Source organism: Microchirus variegatus (genome assembly GCF_963457635.1).
Source record: "Microchirus variegatus genome assembly, chromosome: 9".
NCBI lineage: Eukaryota > Metazoa > Chordata > Actinopteri > Pleuronectiformes > Soleidae > Microchirus > Microchirus variegatus.
Window position 1 is genome coordinate 17,366,194 of NC_139810.1, and position 22,901 is coordinate 17,389,094.

At 39.6% G+C, this 22,901-nt stretch overlaps 1 protein-coding gene across 1 annotated transcript in view; it reads right to left on the reverse strand.

Annotated features, from left to right (window-relative positions):
• cacna1db (calcium channel, voltage-dependent, L type, alpha 1D subunit, b) overlaps positions 1-22,901 on the reverse strand; it is a gene marked incomplete at both ends in the record, with an annotated part of 63,222 nt that overhangs the window by 9,564 nt on the left and 30,757 nt on the right. The window contains 28 exon segments of the mRNA XM_083895043.1: positions 434-536; positions 648-744; positions 2,227-2,354; positions 2,601-2,760; positions 3,517-3,608; positions 3,753-3,818; positions 5,115-5,243; positions 7,511-7,594; positions 8,963-9,073; positions 9,374-9,532; positions 9,638-9,839; positions 10,753-10,899; positions 10,998-11,050; positions 11,216-11,323; positions 11,435-11,522; positions 11,985-12,091; positions 13,869-13,928; positions 15,249-15,378; positions 15,906-16,050; positions 16,688-16,713; positions 16,715-16,829; positions 17,031-17,151; positions 17,712-17,919; positions 18,181-18,406; positions 18,528-18,688; positions 19,103-19,129; positions 19,304-19,391; positions 22,090-22,164. Coding sequence (XP_083751169.1) covers positions 434-536; positions 648-744; positions 2,227-2,354; positions 2,601-2,760; positions 3,517-3,608; positions 3,753-3,818; positions 5,115-5,243; positions 7,511-7,594; positions 8,963-9,073; positions 9,374-9,532; positions 9,638-9,839; positions 10,753-10,899; positions 10,998-11,050; positions 11,216-11,323; positions 11,435-11,522; positions 11,985-12,091; positions 13,869-13,928; positions 15,249-15,378; positions 15,906-16,050; positions 16,688-16,713; positions 16,715-16,829; positions 17,031-17,151; positions 17,712-17,919; positions 18,181-18,406; positions 18,528-18,688; positions 19,103-19,129; positions 19,304-19,391; positions 22,090-22,164 — 3,216 coding nt within the window.

A 22,901-nucleotide genomic window follows, 5' to 3' on the forward strand; every position in this document is an offset into this window, starting at 1 on the left:
CATTTTGTGAAGCCTGAAGATGTGACCTATAAACACACACCCGAGGATGTCCATATAAGGAGTTCTGTATTATTCCAGCAGCCATTTGTGAGCACCAAGGGATAAATAATTAAGGTGCATCTCATAGATTTGATGTGTACGGTTTCATGTGATTCCTGCTTTTATCTTTAATAAAGTAAATGTCAACTCATTTTTGGTCAATCTTCTCTGAATCTTTCTCTTTTTTGCAGTGTAGTGTTTTTTTCTTGAATGTTAATCCAGTAAAGCCAGTCTGATTATAACCTCATAGTAGATCACAGTAAAATAACTGAATGAACAACAAACGGTAACTGATCATAAGTGTACAGGTTCATCTTAAATAATTTTTATGGCTGGAAGCCGTGGTATACATCAACAACAACTTCACACCGGACTGCACCACTGCGTGACTCACCCTCCGTCTTAATCTTGAGCGCAGTGCGAACCAGAGCAAACAGAGTGGCGTTGAACATGACAGTCCCATCACTGTTCAGTGGCATGTTCATCGCAACCAGACGCTGCAACAGAAGTCAAAGTACAGATAAACAACGAGGGACCAAATTAGTCACTGGAAAGTTACATAATCTACTGTGTGTGTCAGAGATGTTCAGAAGCCATCATGTTCCCACCTTACAGGCCACTCTGTGTGGGCAGAGCTTGCCAAAGCCCAAAGGAGGCTGGATCCTCCTCAGCAGAGTCACCACGTCAAGATGTTTTATCCTCCCCCTGAAAACAACAACACACATCGCTGTATCACTAAGGAGCGACTATCACTCCCCTCATAGGTCCTGATGACTCATCATGTATTAAGAGTATTCAAGGAAGTAAGTTCTTAGCAGCAGTATATATATAGTATACTATATATATAGTTTTCTCCATTATGGGCAGGTATTAAGAGAATTGGCACAGTGAGAATTGGATTTGAAATTTTTATTCTGCATATTGGCCCATTAAAGGATGATATGCAGTTTTTTGATCAGTAGAAGAAGAATTAGATTCAGAATTGATCAAATTCATCCTTCCATCCATCCATCTTCTTCAGCTTATCCGGGGCCGGGTCGCGGGGGCAGCAGTCTGAGAAGGGATTCCCAGACCTCCCTCTCGCAGGACACTTCCTCCAGCTCTTCCGGGGGGACCCCAAGGCGTTCCCAGGCCAGCCGAGTGACATAGTCACTCCAGCGTGTCCTGGGTCTTCCTCTGGGTCTCCTCCCGGTGGGACATGCCCGGAACACCTCCCGAGGGAGGCGTCCAGGGGGCATCCGATACAGATGCACGAGCCACCTCATCTGGCTCCTTTCAATGTGGAGGAGCAGCGGCTCTACTCCGAGCTCCTCCCGGGTGACAGAGCTCCTCACCATATCTCTAAGGGAGCGCTCTGCCACCCTGCGGAGAAAACTAATTTCAGCCGCTTGTATCCGGGATCTTGTTCTTTCGGTCATAACCCAAAGTTCATGACCATAGGTGAGGGTAGGAACGTAGATTGACCGGTACATCGAGAGCTTTGCCTTTCTGCTCAGCTCCTTCTTCACCACAACGGACCGATACAACGACAGCATTACTGCGGCCGCTGCCCCGATCCGCCTGTCAATCTCACGCTCCATCCTTCCCTCACTCGTGAACAAGACCCCAAGATACTTAAACTCCTCCACCTGAGGCAGGATCTCTCCACTGACCCGGAGGGTCGTCAAATTCAAAGGCAATCATTATAATAATTTTTGTGTCCAATCCATTATCAATATTATAATCCTGAGTATCAACCATTACCAATATCAGTCCAATAGAGTATTTAGGTTCATGTCACTGTGTGTTTCCCACATGCAGAATCAAACAAAGTGAAGCAGCATTCAGTTATTCTGCTCCTCACCTGTGGAACAAACTTCCTGAACACCTGAGGTCTGTCAGCACATTTAAATCAGGCCTGATTATTTACTGCAGCTTTTTCTTAAATTCTTTATCTTAGCTGTCGATTCATTCTTGTCTTGCACTTTGTATTGGCAAATCAAACTTTTATCTCTAATGATTTTGATGACTAATTTAACTTTAATGTTGATTTGATCTTGTTAAACTTGCCTTGCCTTATGTGATATTCATGGTTTCTGGATTGCATCATATTTTATATTTTTCTTGTAACTGAACCCATGATCTAAAACCAGTATCAGGATGACACCAGTGTATTATACTGGCTAATAATGAGACCCAGATACTCACTTGGCTTCAGGATCATATTCAGACCAGATCCTTTTGAACTCATCCAGATGATGTGGCCCCAGAATGGACCAATCACGAGTTAGATAGTCAAAGTTGTCCATGATGACAGCTACGAACAAATTGATGATCTGAAACCAGAACATGCATAACATAGGATTTCAGCATTTTATTGTATACAGCATGTAACATATGGAATTAGATTTTGTGTCAATTGTGCAAAGAACAAGTGTATTTTCAAACAATAAAGTACAGTATTTTTTTAATGATTAAATCGATATTTTATTTGCTTCTTAAAAAGTGTTACATTATATTGACACAAAACTTATTCCATAGAAGCAGACATCGCTGACACACTGAAACACGGTGAGGGTTACCAGAAATGCACAGAGCATGTAGAAGCTGATGAAGTAGATAATGGCAAAACCACTGCCACAGGTTCTTTCTTCTCCGGGGTTGTAGTCAGACTCTGAGTCACACAGCTTCCCTGGCAGACAGGCCAGCATGATCTCCTGCCAGGCCTCACCTGTAGCACACCTGACAGAGAGCAGAAACAGCAGATCACATTTACTATGATGGTCACTTAGGAAACAGTATGTAGTCAACATTTTAAGGGGGACATATTATACCCTATTTCTCCAAGTTAACCTAGTTCCCTGGTGTCCTAATGAACATGTCTGTGACATGCTTTGGTCAAAATACCATAAGGATGAAGGACCACAGCAGTTCAACCACCCTGCCAAAACAGCCCTGTTATGTTCAGAACGCTCGGTTTTGTAGTATCTCTTTAGGTCCACCTTAAAGGTCCGCCTTAAAAAAAGTAAAACCAAACTTAAGGGACAGGAAATGACATCAGCCACAGAGGCTACTGGGAAAAGTGATCATTTGCAGGCTCTAGCTGGCACATTGCCGTCATATATAACATGTATCCACCGGACAGATAAATCATCTGAGGCTGGAAGTTTGTGTAGAACTCTGTGCTGCACTGTGGAGACAAGAATAGAACTTTTTGTGGACTTCACAGACTTCCGGTTTGTCGAATACCGTTGCCCTCGCCAGCACTCTCGCGTGTTTTACGGACAAAGCGGAGCTCTGCGAGACAACAATTCCAGGAATTTAGTGCAATGTGACGTCCCAGTGAGCGCGGAAGTCAACATTGTGTCTCCTGTACCTAGACTGAGGAGGACCACAAAGACATGAGTGCCTCCAGAGTCCCAAATATATAAGGATTTAAATGATTAAAAAGTTGATTTTGCATAATATTTCCCCTTTAAGTGAAACACACACAAATACCTGAACAGCATCAGGACAGCCTGTGGAAAGGTTTGAAAGTTGTTGTTGCGGTTTATTTGCGTTCCATCCACCATGGCTATTTTTCCAAACACCTGAAAACAAAAAACGAGAAATGTCAGACAAAAGACTTGCTCCGTCTGTCAGCCTCCATTAAACGCTGAATGCAACACATATGCTACAACGTATATTGTAGTTTTTAATGAAGTTTTCTGTTTATTAAATTGACTACAATTCACCTGCATTCCTATGACAGCATATATAAAGAACAGCATGGCGATCAGGAGTGCAACATAGGGAAGAGCCTGGGCGGGAAAACAAGAGAGAGAGTCAGAGTCTGTCATTTGAGTGATGCACGTTATCAAACCACACATCTTCTTTCACAGAACACATCCCATCTCATGTTTCACAGAAGACTGCTGCATTAGTACAACACAGACTCTGACACAAAAAAGAGCCACAGAATACAGTAATTCACTGTGATGGTAACAGAACATACACAGGCTTATTATCACATGCAAGGTTATTAGTTCATGAAATAAGGAAAACTAAAATTGAAAACTAGAGTTTAAAAAAACCCAGATAAGTAACTGAAACTTAATTGTGTTTATAAAACTAACTAAAATGAATTAAAATTGTAGCGAAAATGTGCTTAGTTTTCGTCTTTGTAAATTAATATCATACATAATCATTTTGGGTTCATATGCAGTGTACTTATTTTTCTCTGCTGACAATTTTGAAAGGTTGTATTTGATTATTCATACATAATAAAATGTGGGTTTTTTTTACAATGTGGGACATAAGGCTATGTTAGATATAATATTTGTTGAGTTGGTTGATCTACGGGAATCAAACATCTCGTCTGGGGGTTCATTGGGTTTTTAATTTTGCTCATGTTTTTCCTCAGATTGAGCTGCTGAGACTCCTTCACAAACAATATAATCTCAGTCTCATTTTGGTTATTTGTGTTATGTTCATGTGAGTCTTTAGTCTGCTGATTTTTACCTTTTACACTAACTGCAGCAGTAATTATGCACATTCTGCATTTTCATCTGTCCTAATAAACTGTTTGTGGCATCTTTTGTTGGGTTTCTTTGACGCAGTACTTATTATGAAGAGTTACAGGGCACTTCCAGTTCCCAGTTACCAACTTGTAATTTCTTGAAGACAAGTTCAGGGCTGGCCCTTGGTCTCACATATCAAGTTTCTAGCTGATCGGTCAATGGATGTGCGATTTAAAGGGTACTTCCTGTTTTGGACAATCAACTTCCTGCGTGCAAGTAATTTTTCATCAGATGTGTTCAGGGCGGGCCCTTGCTCTCACATATCAAGTTTCGAGCCAATCAAAATTCACCCAAATTCTGATGGCTGCCGTGGCCACGCCCTTTTGAATCTGTGAAAGTTACACAGTGAAACTCATGGAAATGTTATGCAAACTGGATTTACAAAGTTTTATCATGTCTTAATTTTCTTTTTTGTAGTCATGTCCTTCTCATGGCATTGCCTGGTAGTGTTCTGAAGTTTGACCGTGTGGCCTAAACATAAAACCTTTGCCAAATGTAACTGCAAATTCAAGATGGCTGCTTATCTTGTGGTCTCACCTGGAAGGACTTGATGAAGGTCCACAGCAGAGTCCTAATGCCCTCCCCCCTGCTCAGCAGTTTGACCAATCGCATTACTCTGAACAGGCGGAAGAAGGTGATGGAGATGCGAGCGCTGTCTTCTGTGTTCTGGAGTGAACAAGGGGAAAAATGATCACGAAAAACAGACGCCGTACGAACCAAAGTCAAACCTCTGTGACGATTATACATTCACGCATGCAGTCATCAATCCATTCACTCATCGTCTACCACTTTATCCTCCACACGAGGGTAGCGGGTCACTGGAGCCAATTCCAGCTGTCACATGGCAAAAGGCGAGGCACACCCTGGACGGGTCGCCATTCCATCACAGGGCCAACATATAGAGACATAAACATTCACCCTCAGATTCACACCTATGGGCATTTATTCAGTGTTCATTTATTATTTATATGTGTTTAGACTGTGGGCGGAGACCGGAGAAAACCCACACACACACACACAGGGAGAACATGCAAAAGGCCTTTGTTTCCTTGTAAATGAATGTTTTTGCTGCCAGGCAACAGCACAGTTAAATCATCACGTATGGGTAATATTAGTCAACAAACTATATGTTATTAAAATATCCCATAATGTGGACTCCCTCCACTTTAACTGTACTAACAGACCTGTAGGACTAACTCTACAAACACACACACACACACACACATGCATGTGAGAGTGCACAGACACCAGGGCTGAATGATTTGGGCACAATAGCTAATTCTGATTTTTCTGACAGTCTGACAGAGATTGCAGCATCTGGTTGCATTTTTTTTGAAAGACAAGGTTCAATTAAATGTTCACTGTGTACCTTATCCATACCTTGACCTTAAGGTCACCCTAGCCAGAATTTGAATCTTAGCCCTAAATGAGATTCTGCCTCATTAGGAGGTCTCCATAGGGACGACTGGTCCTGACAAGTTCAGTGTTTGTGCCAGAAAAGGTCCTAAAGATAAAACAAATACAAGTACACACGCACGCACATACACACAGAGTACATTTAACTCGTCTGATTAAAAAATGAGCAACATACAGAATTAAAAGTATCACTTAAAGACCTATAAGAAGAAATGTAAACTCAAAACAGAGTGATGACCCAGTGTTGGTCATCTGATGGCACTTGCTAAGCTATGATGAAATGAGGAAATGACCAAATAACCATTCAGCAGTACTGTCTCCCTGCGTCATGCCATGCACCCAGACAGGACAAAAATGGCCGGCTGAATGAAAGAGGAGCCAAAATGCAACAAACCAGGTGAATTGAAAACAAGACTTTGACAAACACAGTTCAGTCACAAACCCTCACGTTTTACACAATATATGAAACCAGACGTTCTGGAAGAAAAATGCATCTCAGTGTTTTCATCGGTATGTGACTGACAGAGAGTGACAACAAAAAGATCTTGACACTGAAAACGTTTTCCAATAACACAAAAGGAGAGGGTGAGGGACTTTGATGGAGGAGGAGGGGGGTTCTTCTTACCCCTGGCTCCACTATCACCTTGACGACAGGAAGGGCTGCCGACTTGAAACCAAAAGCCTATGGTTAATCCGAGTTACACATTCACCAGTCAATGCTGCTGCAAATATCATCATATCATCCATACCTTACACCTTACACTGCGCACGTAATCACATAAACAACACGTCACCTTCACTTACGCCACCATTTCAAACAAGCACATCATCATTGTAAAGCGTAAAGCCAATCATAACAAAGCCTTTCAGCATATTTTCAGCAATTAACACCCCACATGAGATGCAAGCGTGGAATTAAAAAAAAGTTTAGTTTTTTTGTTTTTAGTTAATCTGTTGTTTGACTAATGACTGTAACTACATATTTATAGATCATTCTATACATTTTAAGTATTCATTTCAAACTCATATCATATTTCAATAGCAAACGTTAATAACAAAAAGTGACCAGTGCATTTTGCTACTTGTACATTTGGTGCTGACGGGCTAGGCAGGATTTACAGAATTTATCCTTTAAGTAAATATGACTCATAATGTACTTCATCTTTCTGTGTGTAATATTTATTTTGTACATTTGTAGGTATCCTAGAGTCTGATGAGTGAAAGTCTACAGTGACTTCTAATAAATTACAGCACAACAAACATCACAACAAGTGTGAAAGCCTCCTGCCACCATTTCCTTCTCTTTATTCAGTTATATTCATTATTTAATGTCTCACTATACTCAAAACATACATTCAAAAGCTATAAAATCACATTTATAGTAGTTGAATGGCAGATCAAATGAAAATATTGTAATTTTGAATGCAACTCTGATACCACAGCAAGGCCCCACTGCCGGGAGAGTCCCTTTAAGTGTCATACTGTACTGTATATGTGTGCGACAAATGACTACTTACATTAATCTCAGTGATGGCAATGTCAACCACGCTACCCACAACAATTAAGGCATCAAACGTGTTCCATGCATCAGCAAAATAGTTCTGCGAGCACAAGCAACAAAGCCACACAGAAAAGAGAAAAGAAAGAGAAACAGCAGAGCAAGGAAGCAAAAAGAAAGAAAATGAATTATGAAAGATAGAAAGAAGACAACATTGAAAAAGTTGCGACTGAAAAAAAAAAAATGGCCACCACAGACTCCAAACTCTAAACAATTCAACAAGATCCAATCGACAGGGTATTACACACATATGTACATATGTGATTTATATATGTAGCCATGCCATAACACATTTTGAAATAATTATGTGCATATGTGGTCTGTGGTGCTCATCAATCATCAATCAAGTCCGGAATCAGCAGACTTTGTGACTGAAAAATAGAAATCAAACGTAAGACAGAAAGGAAGGGAGGGAGGGAGGGAGGCAGGAAAGGAGGAAAGATGTGAAGGGAGGTGGCAGCAGCAGTGTGAGAGCAGGAAGAGGAAATTACAGGGGGTTTTTTTTTACATACTGATGTCTTTCTACCTGGCTGAGTATGATGTCGATTACACTGCCAATCACCACCAGAGCGTCGAAGACGTTCCAGGCATCCCCGACATAACCCTGAATATGACAATATGCACAGCCAGCAGGGGGGAGTATGGGGGCAGGAAAAGGTATACAAGGGTGAGGGGGTTGTATAGTGACAGGAGGAATGAAGGTTCAGTATGAGGAGGAAATAGCAAAGTCCCAGTAAGCACCATTAAAGGGAAACAGAGGGGGAGAGAAGAGGGACAGGACGAGTGTGAGGTGCTGGGATACAAGGAAAAGGTGGTGTCTTGAAAATAAAAAATAAAAAAAAGTCTGAGTTTTACATGTCAATGCATGTAGTTTGAGTGTCAGGCCCTTTGCACTGCAGCCATTTTTGACAGGTCACGGAAGGAAAGTCACAGGTGTGACTAATTTCGTCACATTAATGACGGCTGACTTTTGCTGCTGGTTCTCTGTAACACTGTCTTAACATAACATAACAAAATGGCTGCTGTGCAAAATATGAGCTGGGAAGGTTCATCAGGTGGGTCGTAATTAGAATATAAATTAAAAATAATTTGCTTAAAGTTTGGTAATTAAACATCATGAAAACATAATATTATGTCAAATCGATTTTAAGAATCGGAATCATGAAGGCAGAGCCATGGGATTTGAATTATTATTTTTTATTGTTTTTTAATTAACAGTGGACTTAACTGTAACAGGTGTCACTGGATTTGCTGATCCCTCAAATTCATTCTGGAACATAGCTCTCATATTTGGTGGGGGGGTCATATTGGATGGAACAACAATTGGCAAAAAGCAAATGTGTGTATTGAAAAGTGTTGTAATTACTTCTAAGTTTGGGAATGGACGCTCTACCACGCAGAGGAGACTTACTCTGGGTTTGAAGGCGACGAGCTTGAGAATCATCTCCACAGTGAAAACCCCAGTGAAGACCATGTTGAGGATGTCCATGGCATAGTTAAACAGATGAGACTGACCGTGGTGCTGCAAAGACACACAGTGTTCTTCAAGCATTATTTTTTATTAACTGATTCCAGTCAAAAATCTCTCTGATAAAAGAAAATTCACCTGTTGCTGCAAACACAATTATATAAATTACATGGATAATTCGATCTTTGAAAAAAATTCAATTTGTAATTCTTACGTAAATTAAGGAAACTCATCTTTTACATTCCCAAACATATGAATCCTTAATTGTCATTATATACGTATGCACAATTAAATGAAAGTGCACCACCTAATACATGTACATTTTAGCCAAAGGACCAAATACAGAGCATTTACCTGTATGGCGAGACACAAGGTGTTGAGGATGATTAGGACAAACATGATGTACTCAAAGCCAGTGGAGTTGACCACATACCAGAACTTGTACTGGTAGGGGTTTTTGGGGATGTAGCGTCGCAGTGGACGAGCTTTAAGAGCATATTCCACACACTGACGCTGTGGTGGTTATGGAGAAACAAACAGACAGTTAGACACTGTTAGTTCATATCTCTTCTTCTTTGCAATTGTAATATTACACAGACAAATGCCGTCACACGCTACCTGATTCTTGTCCAGCTCACAGTTTTTGTACTCCTTCTCACCCTGCTCCTGGAAGGTGACAATGACGAAACCAACAAAGATGTTCATCATGAAGAAGGCGATGATGATGATGTAGATGATGAAGAAGATGGAGATCTCGACGCGGTAGTTGTAGATGGGTCCCATGTTCTCTCTGTTGGAGTCGATGGCCTTGTACAAAAGCCTGCAGGAATGCACACACACACACAGTTTCAAGTGTGTGTAAAGTAAATGCAGAGTTTCTGCTCTTCGCACATTACTGAATATAGGTTAGAAAATAGTGTCTGAGAACAAATTAATTATAACTAGTGCTGGGCACGTTAGCGCATGACACGTTTCCATGACGACTGACTGGAAAACGACGTGTGACGACATGTACATGTTGACTTCCGGTTGTACAATGATGTGTCAAACTCAAGGCCCGGGGGCCAGATGTGGCCCGCCACCTCATTTTATGTGGCCCGCGAGTGATTAATTTGTCTTATAAATCTGTGTTAAAATAGGTCTACCCTGCTTTAAGGTGTGCGTTGACCATAAACTACATTTCCCACAATGCATGGTGATTGTGTTACCCACAAAGTGACGGCACCGCCACTCGATTGCAGTGCATCATTGTATATGCAGTGATATGGAAACCCTCAGTGAGCTTCATCAGCAGTTTACCTGTTAACTTGTGAGTAACTGCTCCTACAACAATGCCTTTGGTTTGTTTGTCTTAACTCTAACCACAAACACACAGAAAAGCTATACTATAATAAATATGGCAATGTGATTAATAACACATTTTTCTATGGGATGACAAAGTCTGAAAATATATATTTTTTTCACTTTACAGGGACTAACGCTGTATTTAAAGTCTTATAATCACACAAACGCATGTTTACATTGCACATTCATACACACACAAAGATCTAATCACAGTCTTAAGATGGCAGCATCTCTTAACTTCCCGTTATTGAAAAAGAACAATGGAGCATTTTCATTCAAATTGAGATAAAACTCTTTATCATTATCAGAGTCTCACTCTTATTCTCCACAGTGATAATCACATCTTTTTTCATCACAAGTTTTTACCTCAGACACACATCTGTACTTACGTGGGCCAGCCTTCAAAGGTGGAGACGGTAAAGAGAGCCATCATGGCCATGAGGACATTGTCAAAGTTGAAGTCACTGTTGTACCAGATCCTCTCCCTCACCATGGGCGGGGCGTTGTCCCCGTTGTTGTAGAAAATGTATGTACCCCTGTGATTTAAAGATGAAATGTTTAACTTATGCATGCACAATTTACACTCAGACACCCAGACTTAATGTTCAGAGCTGGGAGAATAAAACAAACTCACTTGCACTCCTCTGGGCTGGTCTTTGCATCATCCGTGCATTGATAAAATTTCCCCTTTATTGAAAAGAAAAAACACAGACAATGGTTTCACTTATTCTACTATACATCTATACAAACATTTCATGATTTACATCGGAAGAACAAGTGGATTTGATGAGCCAGAAGAACAGTTAGGCCAGTCACTGTCAGCATTTCCCTCTTTCAGTTTCTATAACGTACCTTAAAGAGCTGCACGCCGATACAAGCGAACATGAACTGCAGCAGAGTGGTGACGATCATGATGTTGCCAATGGTCCTGATCGCCACAAACACACACTGGACCACATGCTGAAAAAGAAGTTTTAAGGTTATTTGGTGTTGATACACATGCACACATGCGGGCACACACACACACACACGCGCGTGCACACAGAAACAGCACCATGTTGTGTTAGTGACCTTGAGTCCCTTGGCTCTGTTGATGGCCCTGAGTGGACGGAGGACTCTCAAAACACGCAGAATCTTCACGACAGAGATGGCAGAAGACCTATAGAAACAAACAAACCAAAAAAAAACACCATTTCCCATTTTTGTTAAATAAACTAAATGCAGAGTTCTTGTCATTCAATCCAAATTTTGGTATCAAGAAAAAAAACAATGGTATTTGTTGGAATGTTGTTGCATTTTTGTACTGTGCAAAATCTTTGTTTTAAAGTAGCAAGATACATTAAAGTCACACTTTCTTTGCATATGGTGGAGTATATTATCGAGCAACACACAGACAAGATCTTACCTTAAGCTTAAGCTAAGCTAACGAGCTGCAGTTTTATATTTAAAGTTCAAAGTCATGTGCATGGTAATTCATTGAAACATAAGATTTTGGCAGATGGTTTGATCGAAAGCAACTCACAAGTGATCAATATATTCAATATAAATATATATATTTATATTGAATATATATATATCAATATATATACTGTGTAATAGAAAGTGTTATGTTGATACTTACTGAATACCAAAGGACAAGAGAGACACGCCAACAACCAGCAGGTCTAATAGGTTGAAGTAGTTTCTACAGAATGCCCCTTTATGAAGGAATGCACCAAATGCAGTCATCTGAACAGATGGACAGAGAAAAGACTAAAGTCAGGACTAAAGACAACAGATCTGCTTTAAAACACGTACAGAGACAGTCTTAAGTCAGACTAAAATTTGATATTCAGTGGTATACACCTTTTCATCATCTGTTGAAAAAGATGATTTGCAATATTTATGTTCATAAGAACAGTGATTCATTGAATATTTGGGAAATTCTCCAGCCACCAGGGACTGATTACAAATATAGATCATTATTTACACTATTCATTTTCATGAGAACCTTAAATGTACTAAAATCTAAAGAGATAAATTGAGTTTTTTTTTCCTCCTCTACAGTATAAACAGACATTTCAGTAACCTGCAGTCACATTACATGACACTAATCTATATTGATTCACATTTTCTGAAAAGCAGTGACAAAACAATCAACGCGATCTTATTCCACTATTCTACTGCGGTGCAAGCAAAGCGACATTATTTTCTTTCAAAACACAAAGTGTCAGGGAAAGGTTGGATTTACACTCACAAACATTACTTTGAAACAATTTGAAGTCTCTCTATGGTCATGAGGACACTCATGGACATAATGCATTGCCTCCATGTTACCATATGTCAAATAAATCCGTAAAACCTCGTCTGACCCCCTTCAAAACCCTTTGAAGCTGTGAGGACCAGCCAAAATGTCCTTACAGCATTAATGTGTCCTCACAATTATGGTTTTCTGCCTAAAAGTGTCCTCACAACCTAATAAAGACATGTACACACACATGCACAATACATTCTTTGACACACACACACAAATACACAGATTATAAAAAAAGGGAGACTAGGCCAGAAAGTGTACTGAAACAAAACTTGTAATGTACTCTTTTTGATCTTAAGACATAACACATGAAATTTTTATTTTTATTATTATTATTTATTTATTTTAATAGAGCAATGGTTTAGAAGGTTGCTGTGCAACCATTAAAATGTTAGCTCCTCCCCTATGTTATGTGAAGTATCAATGTCCCCGCCCCCAAAGCATGGGAAAAATATGGTTATGGTTATGTTTGGTTTAGGGTCACAGAAGGTCATCTTTTGAAGACAAAATTGCATTTTATAACCACCTCAATATCCTAATATATATATATTGATATTTCATATATGTTTTATACAGCTAAATCAGCCTGTGGTCAATTTGACCACAAGGAACACAGATGTATACATCATGTGTACGGGACACTGAAAACATATCATTGTATTAATTTTATGTTCACCCAGTTGTCCCCATTGGGAATATGAAGGGGAAAAAATGATGGAAATAATTTTTTTAGAGATATTAAACATTAAAAAGGGTCAAATTGACTCCAAGGATAACAGGAGGGGTATACGTGAGTATATAAGTGTCTGCACTCTGGTCTGTAAAAAAGGTTGAGGACAAAGAATGGTAGTGGACAGTGATGGAATAGAGACTGACAACAAAAAGATATCTGACAAATACATAAGAGCTCCAATGTTGATGGTTTGGCGCCATAACAACAAGACAAGCAGGCGGCCATTTTAATCCAAAACTGTCGAGACAAACGTGAGGGGAAGGAGGATGTGTTCAGCAAGCTCGGAGGTGGTTTGTTGCCTGAAGCAGCATAACAGTTTGTTATTGTTTACCTTAATAAGGATCTCAAATGTAAACATACTAGTGAAGACATAGTCTGCATAGCCTAGGATCTGAGGAAGCAATAAGAGTGACATAAGCACGCAGGGTTACTGAAGCTCTACCCAGCACAGCACAACACAGCACGCAAACGACATTTACCTTCAACAGGATCTCAACAGTAAAGATTGCGGTGAAAGCATAGTCAAAATAACCAAGTATCTGCAAGAGGTAATGCACAAGTTCATGTCATTCCAGGATAACAGTGATGTGAATGAACTATTAAATAGATTGGCTGTAAAAAAAAAATACAGTTATACAATTAAATACACAGGTAACAAGTAAATCGCAAAAAAGACTGCACTAGGTAATTTCTTTCATTTTAAACTAGCCAAAGTTTCATTTTGGGGATTGTGATGGTTTTCTGAAGCAGAGTAGGAATTCAAGCCAAGCCATGTTGTCAACAAATGCTGTTATTGTGCAAGTGTCTTCCACTGCATGATGGTGATCATGTGTTGAAAAAGTCCTATTCTGGACTTTTGTTGGCTGTTAGTACTGCAGTATTTTACCGTGCATTGTTGTAATGAAAGTGTTTGGAAAACACGAGAGAAACTAAACTAAACCAAAGCGATCCAACGAAAGGACCAATACTAATAGATTTCTCTCTAATCTCCAGTAGAGACACACAGGAGCTTTAGCTGCTGAGGACACAGAGAGGAGGAGGAGACGTCACAGGCTGGCTGTGGAAGTCCTTCCTACCACACATAACCACAGCAGCAGCTTTCCCCTGCTGTGAAGCTGTAGTGGAAACACATGTCATCACGGCTTGGCTTGGCTTGGCACAGCATTGCTAAAGCTCATGTCGTGCCATGTCTGTTAGAAGCAGTTTGTTGTCAACACATTGCATAATGTCAGGGTGAGGAATGCTTGAGATTTAAAATGAGCAGATACTAACACTGAAATTGCCTAGTGCAGCTTGCTTTGATGTAAAGGCAATGTAAGTACACATAATAATGTTACACCATAATGTATAAATTATATCATTATTATCATTACAATACGAAACCCATTGTAACTGAGATAGAAACGTGGGTTTCGAGCATTTGCAGACTCAGCGTTGTGATGATGCAGCTCTACATGACAACGTGTGGCTGTGACATCATTTAATGAACGCGAGAAAAATCAAACAAACCAACTACTGTTGGTCGTAGGGATTAATATCACTGTTTACCATCAGTAAAATTGTTGGGGTTTTTGTTGTTTGACCTTTTTCTCACCTTTCTGCCTGTTTCATTTTAAAAAGTCAAGGCAAAGGTCAAGGCAGACAAGATCCAAATGTACTGATACTCCATGACAACCACGCACACACAACCAGGAGCCTAAGATATTTATGAATGCTGAGCTTCTCCTACAGAGAACTGTCAATATCTCTTTGCTGCCACTTGTCAGTTACAGTGACCTCCACCCCTACCCCACCCCTACGACGTGGAGCACACTGTCAGGACACTTTGAGGCCTGCAGTTCTCGTGGATGTGTACATACAATATTGCGAGCAGAGAAGTTGCGTATGGGGTCCTCAGCAGCCAGAGAGACGGAGCTGAGCATGATGAAGACCAGGATGAGGTTGGTGAAGATCTGATGGTTGATCAGCTTATGGCAGAAAACACGAAACCTAGAGAAAAAGAGAGATAAGTGAGCAGACGGATGAAGACACAGAGGCTGTAACACAACTTGTGTTACACAAGTAAAATACCTCCGTGAACCAAGTGCCTGATGGTTTCAGAAATGGGCCGTTTATTGCAGTTTAATCTGAGGTACTTTTTTATTAATCTTTTTAAAAATGTCTTATATTTTTTAATATTTTACAATTTTTTATATAACTTTTGGGATTTTCCTTTTAATTATCCTGTTATTAAGGGAATGTATTTTTTCTTTAACATTTATTTACATATTTTTTTTAACTTAACTTTAACTTATTTAAGATGTTTGACATGTTACATGATTTTTTTTACAAAATAAAATAACAAATATTGAAATTTCTATAATTTAGATAATTTATTATTATTATTTTATTTATTATTTATTTAAAGATTTTTGTCTAGAACTTTGAATCTACCTTTGTTCCCTTTAAATGAAACTGCCTTGGCTTAAGTAGTGACACAGCTTCAGATCTACCATGCAAACGTGAGTGAGACTCACGGGTTGGTGCTGCTGAAGATGAAGAAGGCGCTTCCGTCAGGGATGGGCGGAGTCTTCTCTTTGATAGTGAGCTCAGAGAGCCTTTGGGGGCGCGGTCCAGGTGGCACTTCTGGGAGGTTGACGGTATCATTGACATTGTCACACACTGGGACAGAAACAGGGTGAGTTCAGTCAACAGCCTGATGTCGTATATAAAAAGAAGAAGATTTAGCCCTGGGCAATAATCCAAGAATAATATACTGTACTGTATATTAGTATAACTTTCCGGACCATAAATTGCTATTAAATGTCTAACTCAGTGGTGTGAAATATTTCTGTGCTTGAATAATTTTCTGACCAAAAAGAATTGTAAAATCACATTTATTAGCTTTCTTTTAGCATTTTAGCGAAAGTGAATTAAAGCTTCACTTTCTCAAGATGCTTCTTTTACCTGGAGAATCAACGGCAGGATACAACTCGACTTCTTCTGACGTGACACCTGCTGGCATCTAAACATAGTGATCAGGTTTAGAATTTTGAAAATATTGCTGAGACGAAAACACAATTGTGCACAAATAATTGATTTATGAAGAGAACCAGAGCTCCTTTGTTTTTGTTTTGTTGTTTTACCTTGGACTCTCCATCACTGGCTTCTGTTACTTCAGCTCTCTTCTTATCCAAACTAATTTCCCTGTTTGAGACAAAGAGGAAGCACCTAACAAGGCAGAAGGACAATTTCTCTGCCAAATGCAAGTGCAAGTGACAAATGTGCACAAAAACGATTAAACTGAAAGCGTGAACACGAAATATAAAGGTGTCCTCGGACGTACTTGGCGCTGTTCTTCCTCTTCTTGGCCTCCTCCTCCTCCTTCTGTGCTGTGTTGAGGCTCTCTGCGTCTGCCAGGTTGTCAACGGCGATGGCCAAGAAGACATTTAGCAGGATGTCTGATCATGTGACTCAGGGACTGAACAACACTGACGAACATGACGAGACCTAATCGTGAAAAAGACTCCGTGGACTTTGTGGATATGGTAGAACATGGACTGTTTCAATGGCAAAACACAGTCTTCCTACGTGTGAGAGAGAAGATGTGGATTTTGTTTATAATAGGTTTTTTTTTTGTGTGTTAGAGGTCAGCAGGATACAGTTTCCACAGATGAAGAGGATGATGAAGTAAATGCAGACCACCATTCCGGAGGAGGCCGGCCCACCATACGCCATGATACCATCATACATCACTGTATTCCAGTCTTCTCCTGTCAAGATCTGGCAATAGATGACATCACAATCTTATCTCCAATGAGAGAAAATAACATTTACCAGGCTTTTAACAGCACAAGTTAGAGTAGAAATATGTTTCTAAATGATTAATTTCTATTGCACTTCATGATGTGATTTCCTGAAGAATTAGAATTTAATTTGCTACATTTCTCTGACTGTTAATATGACTACATATCCACTTTAAAGGAGCAGTGTGCACACTGTTGCAGCATTTATTGGTAAAGTAATATATCCTTCACCTCAACCAATCCTTCCAAGTGTGTTGGATAACTTGTATGGGATTCATTTAGCATCAAAACTCAAAAGATGTTGTAGAAACATGGTAGTCCAGAATGGCTACCATAGAGCTGACACAGCTTCTAATATCAATATAACAACTGACACAATCAGGTTATTGTATGCATATATTTTTTTTTCTTTCTGTCAAATTAAAATAATCTCTCCTGAAATTGAAATTATACTTCTGCTGAAGCTCTCTGACTGTTAGTTCAAGCCTCTTGTTATGAGTGTATGTCATACATCCTAAATAAAATGAAAACACCAACCTGAAAAACAGTGAGCAGAGCCTGGGGGAAATTATCAAACGTGCTCCTCTTGGTCACAGTCTCATCAAAGTTGAATTTGCCCCCAAAGAGCTGCATGCCAAGCAGGGAGAAAATAATGATGAAGAGGAAGAGCAGCAGCAGCAGGGAGGCGATAGACTTCATGGAGTTGAGCAGTGAGGCCACCAGGTTACTGAGAGACGCCCAATGACTGAAGAGGAAAATAATTCAACAACTTAACAAAGGAACAAACACATGGGGAACAAATATGGAAATTGTTTCAATGGCAGGCAAAGCGTACCATAAAAACAGAAACCACATTAAATTTCACTATATCCTGCACCAGGAGTGACATCTTGGAAGTCAGGCCATCTGGTTCCGTACATGGCTCTAATTGCCCCAAGACTAAAGCCACTGGCTGTAATACTCAAAAGTCAGTCAGGACGTTCGGAATACGTTTTGTGTTGCTCACCGTGTGACTTTAAAGATTCTAAGGAGGCGAACACATCGGAAAACAGAGATGCCCAAAGGAGACATGATGGCCAGCTCCACCAGGATGGTCTCTATGATGCCTCCACACACGACAAAACAGTCAAAGCGGTTAAACAAGGAGACAAAGTAGGCCTGCAGCCCCAAACTGTACATCTTCACCAGCATCTCCATAGTGAACAGTGCCAGGAGAACTTTGTTGGCGACATCTGGAGGAGGAGAGAAAGAGTGGAGAGAAAAAAGTCATCAAACATCTCATAGGTGAACTCGTGGAAACCTAACTGTAAACCCATTTTACAACCACTGAACAGAACAGAAATAAACAAATACCCTGGACTTCGGTCAGCCAGTCTGGCTGGTTGTAATGTTCAGAGGCGATGGTTAGAGTGTTGAGGAACACCAAGATGATCACCAGCCAATAAAACGTCACTGATTTCACAGCGGCACGACACTTTCTTCGGCAAAACCGGTTCCACCGCCGCCACTGACGACTGACAGATAAGGAGTTATACAGATATACAGTCTGGATACACAGCCATGTTCAGAAAAATACACATTTAGAAAATAAATAATATTAGTAAAAGTAGTAAACACATAGTAGACCTATGTAAGTTATTATTCTGTTTTAATTTATTATTTTCACATTATGCAGTTTAACATGGTGACATAAAATGATATGGATTGGGGAAAAAAAAGCACAAAAGACAGATTTTAAGTGCAAGAGACAAACACAATGTGGTGAGACGAGGATTGAAGACAGTAATTCGTCATCATTAAAACGTGACAAACAGTGGACTGACTGTACAAAAAAAAGCATTATGGATCTGAGTGAGTCACACGTGAGGCAAAAACCAGCCATGCATGAAGAACACAAACAACAGGTAGTTTTATACCAACGTACTAACCTGCACTTTGACTTAGATATTTTTTGACTGAGGAGAATAAAAACATGAATCACCTTTTAATAAAGAGCAAAAATGTGCACTTTGGGTGTAATTTACATATGGACAAACAAAAATTGTGTCTTGGTTGTGGATTATCTGGAAAAGCTCGGCGAATATCAGTATACAATGAAATATATGAAAGTTGTACTACGTCACACTCACCACAGTGGTCCACAGCACTTTGATTTGTCTTCCTCTCCATTTTGATTCTCGGTGTTCACCGACTCTGTCTCACTAGTGGGCATGCTCGCTATGGTGACGCACACACAGACACACACACACACAAAGGAGGTTGACAAAGAAATATAGGACAAACATTCAGCATTAAGTTGCATGATGACTGATTTTTCTACTGACACACATGCATTTATGGTTTGGCTTGGTTCTAGGGGGGTGAAACTGTGTGGTTATTAAAGAAAAACGTGTTAAAATCTTAGATTGAATTAACCTCCAATGACAAAAAAAAAAAAACAAGCCAAACCACTAGGAAGAAAAACAAAAACTTCTTCTCAAAGTTTGACATTTGCTTTTTCCATAATTCCAAAAATATTTTTTGTTTTCAAAGATAGAAACACAAGGTTCCTGAATACAGGTCAGTGTGATCACAGGCTGCCAGACCTGAGTCAAATTGGATTGTGTTCATAATTATTGTCATTTAACTCATTGGTTGCCAGCCATTTTCAGTGCAGAACTGCCAAGCGTTCAGGGTTCAGCATTTTGACTGATTTTCCAAGACCCACAAAACAGTGTGTTCTATGACTATGTAAACAACGAAACTACCAAAAGAAAGAGTAGACTCTTTTCAAAATATAGATACAGTTACACTGAGGAAATATTCCAATTGTCCAAGTGGTTGTCAAATCTCTCAGAACTGAATGCGTGGTTGAAATATTTGAACAAACTGTTTGATCCAGTGTGTATGGTGCAACAGAAATGACTTACATACAGTCAGGACTACAGCATACAAAATACTGGAGATCACATATACCATACATGCATTAAATATTGTCACAAATGAAACATTTTTTTGAATGATCATGAGTAAATGAGTGAATACAGATCCGACTGTGTTGACTATAAATATACTTTAATACAGGGGTGTCAAACTCATTTTCACTGAGGGCCACATCAGCATAATGGCTACCCTCAAAGGGCCAGATGTAACTGCCATACAGAATAAATGTAACTAAATGTAACCAAATATAATAGTAAAATAAAGGTAACTACTCCATTACATATTGCTAAATAACTTTCTGTATTTATTACTTATTTCACTCGTCGCATGATGCATATACAATGATACACTGCGATCTAGTGGCAGTGCCGTCACTTTGCGGGCAACGCAATCGCCATGCATTGTGGGAAATGTAGTTTATGGTCAACGCATGCCTTAAAGCAGCATAGACCTATTTTAACACAGATTTTTAAGACCAATTAATCACTCACGGCCACATAAAATGAAGTGGCGGGCCACATCTGGCCCCCGGGCCTCGAGTTTGACACGTGCTTTGATGGCGCCATACAATGGTGAAACACTACGAGTTGCTCTCTCTCTACTGCACTGCTTAGCATTTATACAACACTGTTACTTTATAGTCTTGTTTTTGGAATGTATATTTGTTTCTTCTGCACTAAGAATGTTGTCTATATTGTCTAAATTGTAACTAACAATAATATTAGTTTTGCTTTTTATACATTACAGGCTTTGTCGAGGTGTAATATTAATGGTGTTTTACCACCTCGCTTCGCCTCTTCGTGGTTTGGTTGGTTTTCCATTACAATATAATACCTTCTCAACGTGGGCGGGGTCATAACTGCACGGCAGCATGATACTGCCGTGACTTTGTTTTACATGCGACACACAAAACTAGTGACTAGTGGCTTGTAAAGCAGTTGTTTTCAGTGTAACTGAATCATTAGAATCAGTTAATTAAAAAGATTTGAACAGTACTTCCTCCATGACTGGAGCACAGACTCCACTAAACACTAACACTAAACACACCAGCAGAGGCGCAGCTTGTGAACGGGCAAGGCAGGCAACTGCTTGGGGCCCCCGACACTCGGAGTTTTCTTACTGAAATGTGCAGTGACCAGCCACCTCCCCGTCCCCCTTAAAAAACAATGGGCGATTTGCAATGACATCTCAGTAGGAAACCTCCCTAAAGGGGCCCCACCTCACGTTGACCTGTGTGAAGTTATCGTTCTGCAAGCTGGAAAATGAAGAGGATTATTTACAGTGTAATGCATATCTTTTTTACTCAGTTTATATATGTTTTTTCAGTTATTTACAGTATTTTATTGTTCTATATATTTATATTGTTTTATAATATGGGTTCTTTACAGTGTAATGTATTTACTAAGTTTATATAGTTTTAAAAAAAAGCTATTTACAGTATTTTATTGTTCTTTACATTTATAGTCTCATACTTTTTAATAACAAGGTTTTTCCATGTTATTTCATTCATTTCGAAAAAAATATATATTTTGAACATTTTTCTTTGGTGTCAGATTATTTATAACATAATGGAGATGAACACTGGTTGGAAGGGCCCCCTAGGAATTTTTGCTTAGGGCCCCTACAGACTCTAGAATCGCCTCTGCACACCAGAGTCTTCTGTTAAATTAAGAGATTTTAGACATTTCCGGAGATTAACCCAAGTTTTCAGGATTTTTAACTTTTTTTTAAACTTTTTAACTAAAGTTTGCTTTCCACTGAATCTGTTGTGCAGAATAAAAGTGTTGATTCCCTCCACTAGCAGCTGAGTGAGAACAATGCAACATCATGAGATTAATTTTCTTATGAGTTGGATGGCAAGGATGTGCAAGTCCAAGAGCACAAACAAAAGCATCAGCAAAGCACATGCGGAGACACCATCCAAGACAAAGATGTCTTCAAACATGTGCAAGAAAACACACCCAGGCCCTCAAGCACACTCACACACATTTACCCTGTGTCTCTGTGGACTGAGTGAACCAGCCAAACTTTCCTTTCTTCTTCTCAGTGAGGTCAGCCAGCGTGACCCCTTGGTGTTACCAACATGCAGTTCACACAGCCAGACAGCAGAGGAAGCAGTGAGTCAATACACAGTATAACAAGAGAAAAAGAGAGGAATGTACAACAAGACACAGCTGCACTATGAACTACTGACACAGTTACCATGTCCAGCAGAGTTATTAAACACGTGTGCAAGACAGTCACGTTATCTTTCTGTGAGTGACTGCTTGCTCGTCTCGCTTCAGTAAAATTCACCTGCTGTTTGTTTCAAGCGTAACATAAAAGGAGAAAGACGTGTTAAATAGGCCTTGAGACATTAAACATTAGCTTTATAGCATTCACAGTAATGTTTACATTCAAAACAAAGTCAGTCGGTCAAGAAAAATGGAATTTGTACATTTATATTTACATGCTTACATGAGAACTGACATTTTAGACCAGACACAAGAGAGGTTTGCTATTACACTATGGCGTATTAGATAACAGTTTTACAGGATGTCTACCAGGCCCATATACTGTATAATAGCTTACCTCAGACACAGCAGTATTGTTTTTATGTCAGAAGACACAACTATGTAATAAAAAAAAAGTGCAGCAGGAAAATTAAGGTAGATTTAAAACAGTGCCATTAACACACTGTGTACAAGGGTGTCCTGTACAAATGTCTGTGTTGCTCAGACAATATTGACTTTGGGTCTCTGATTTCTGGACAGAGTAACTTCACCGGCAGAGAAGAGAACAACTGTTGGTGACAAGAGAAAATAC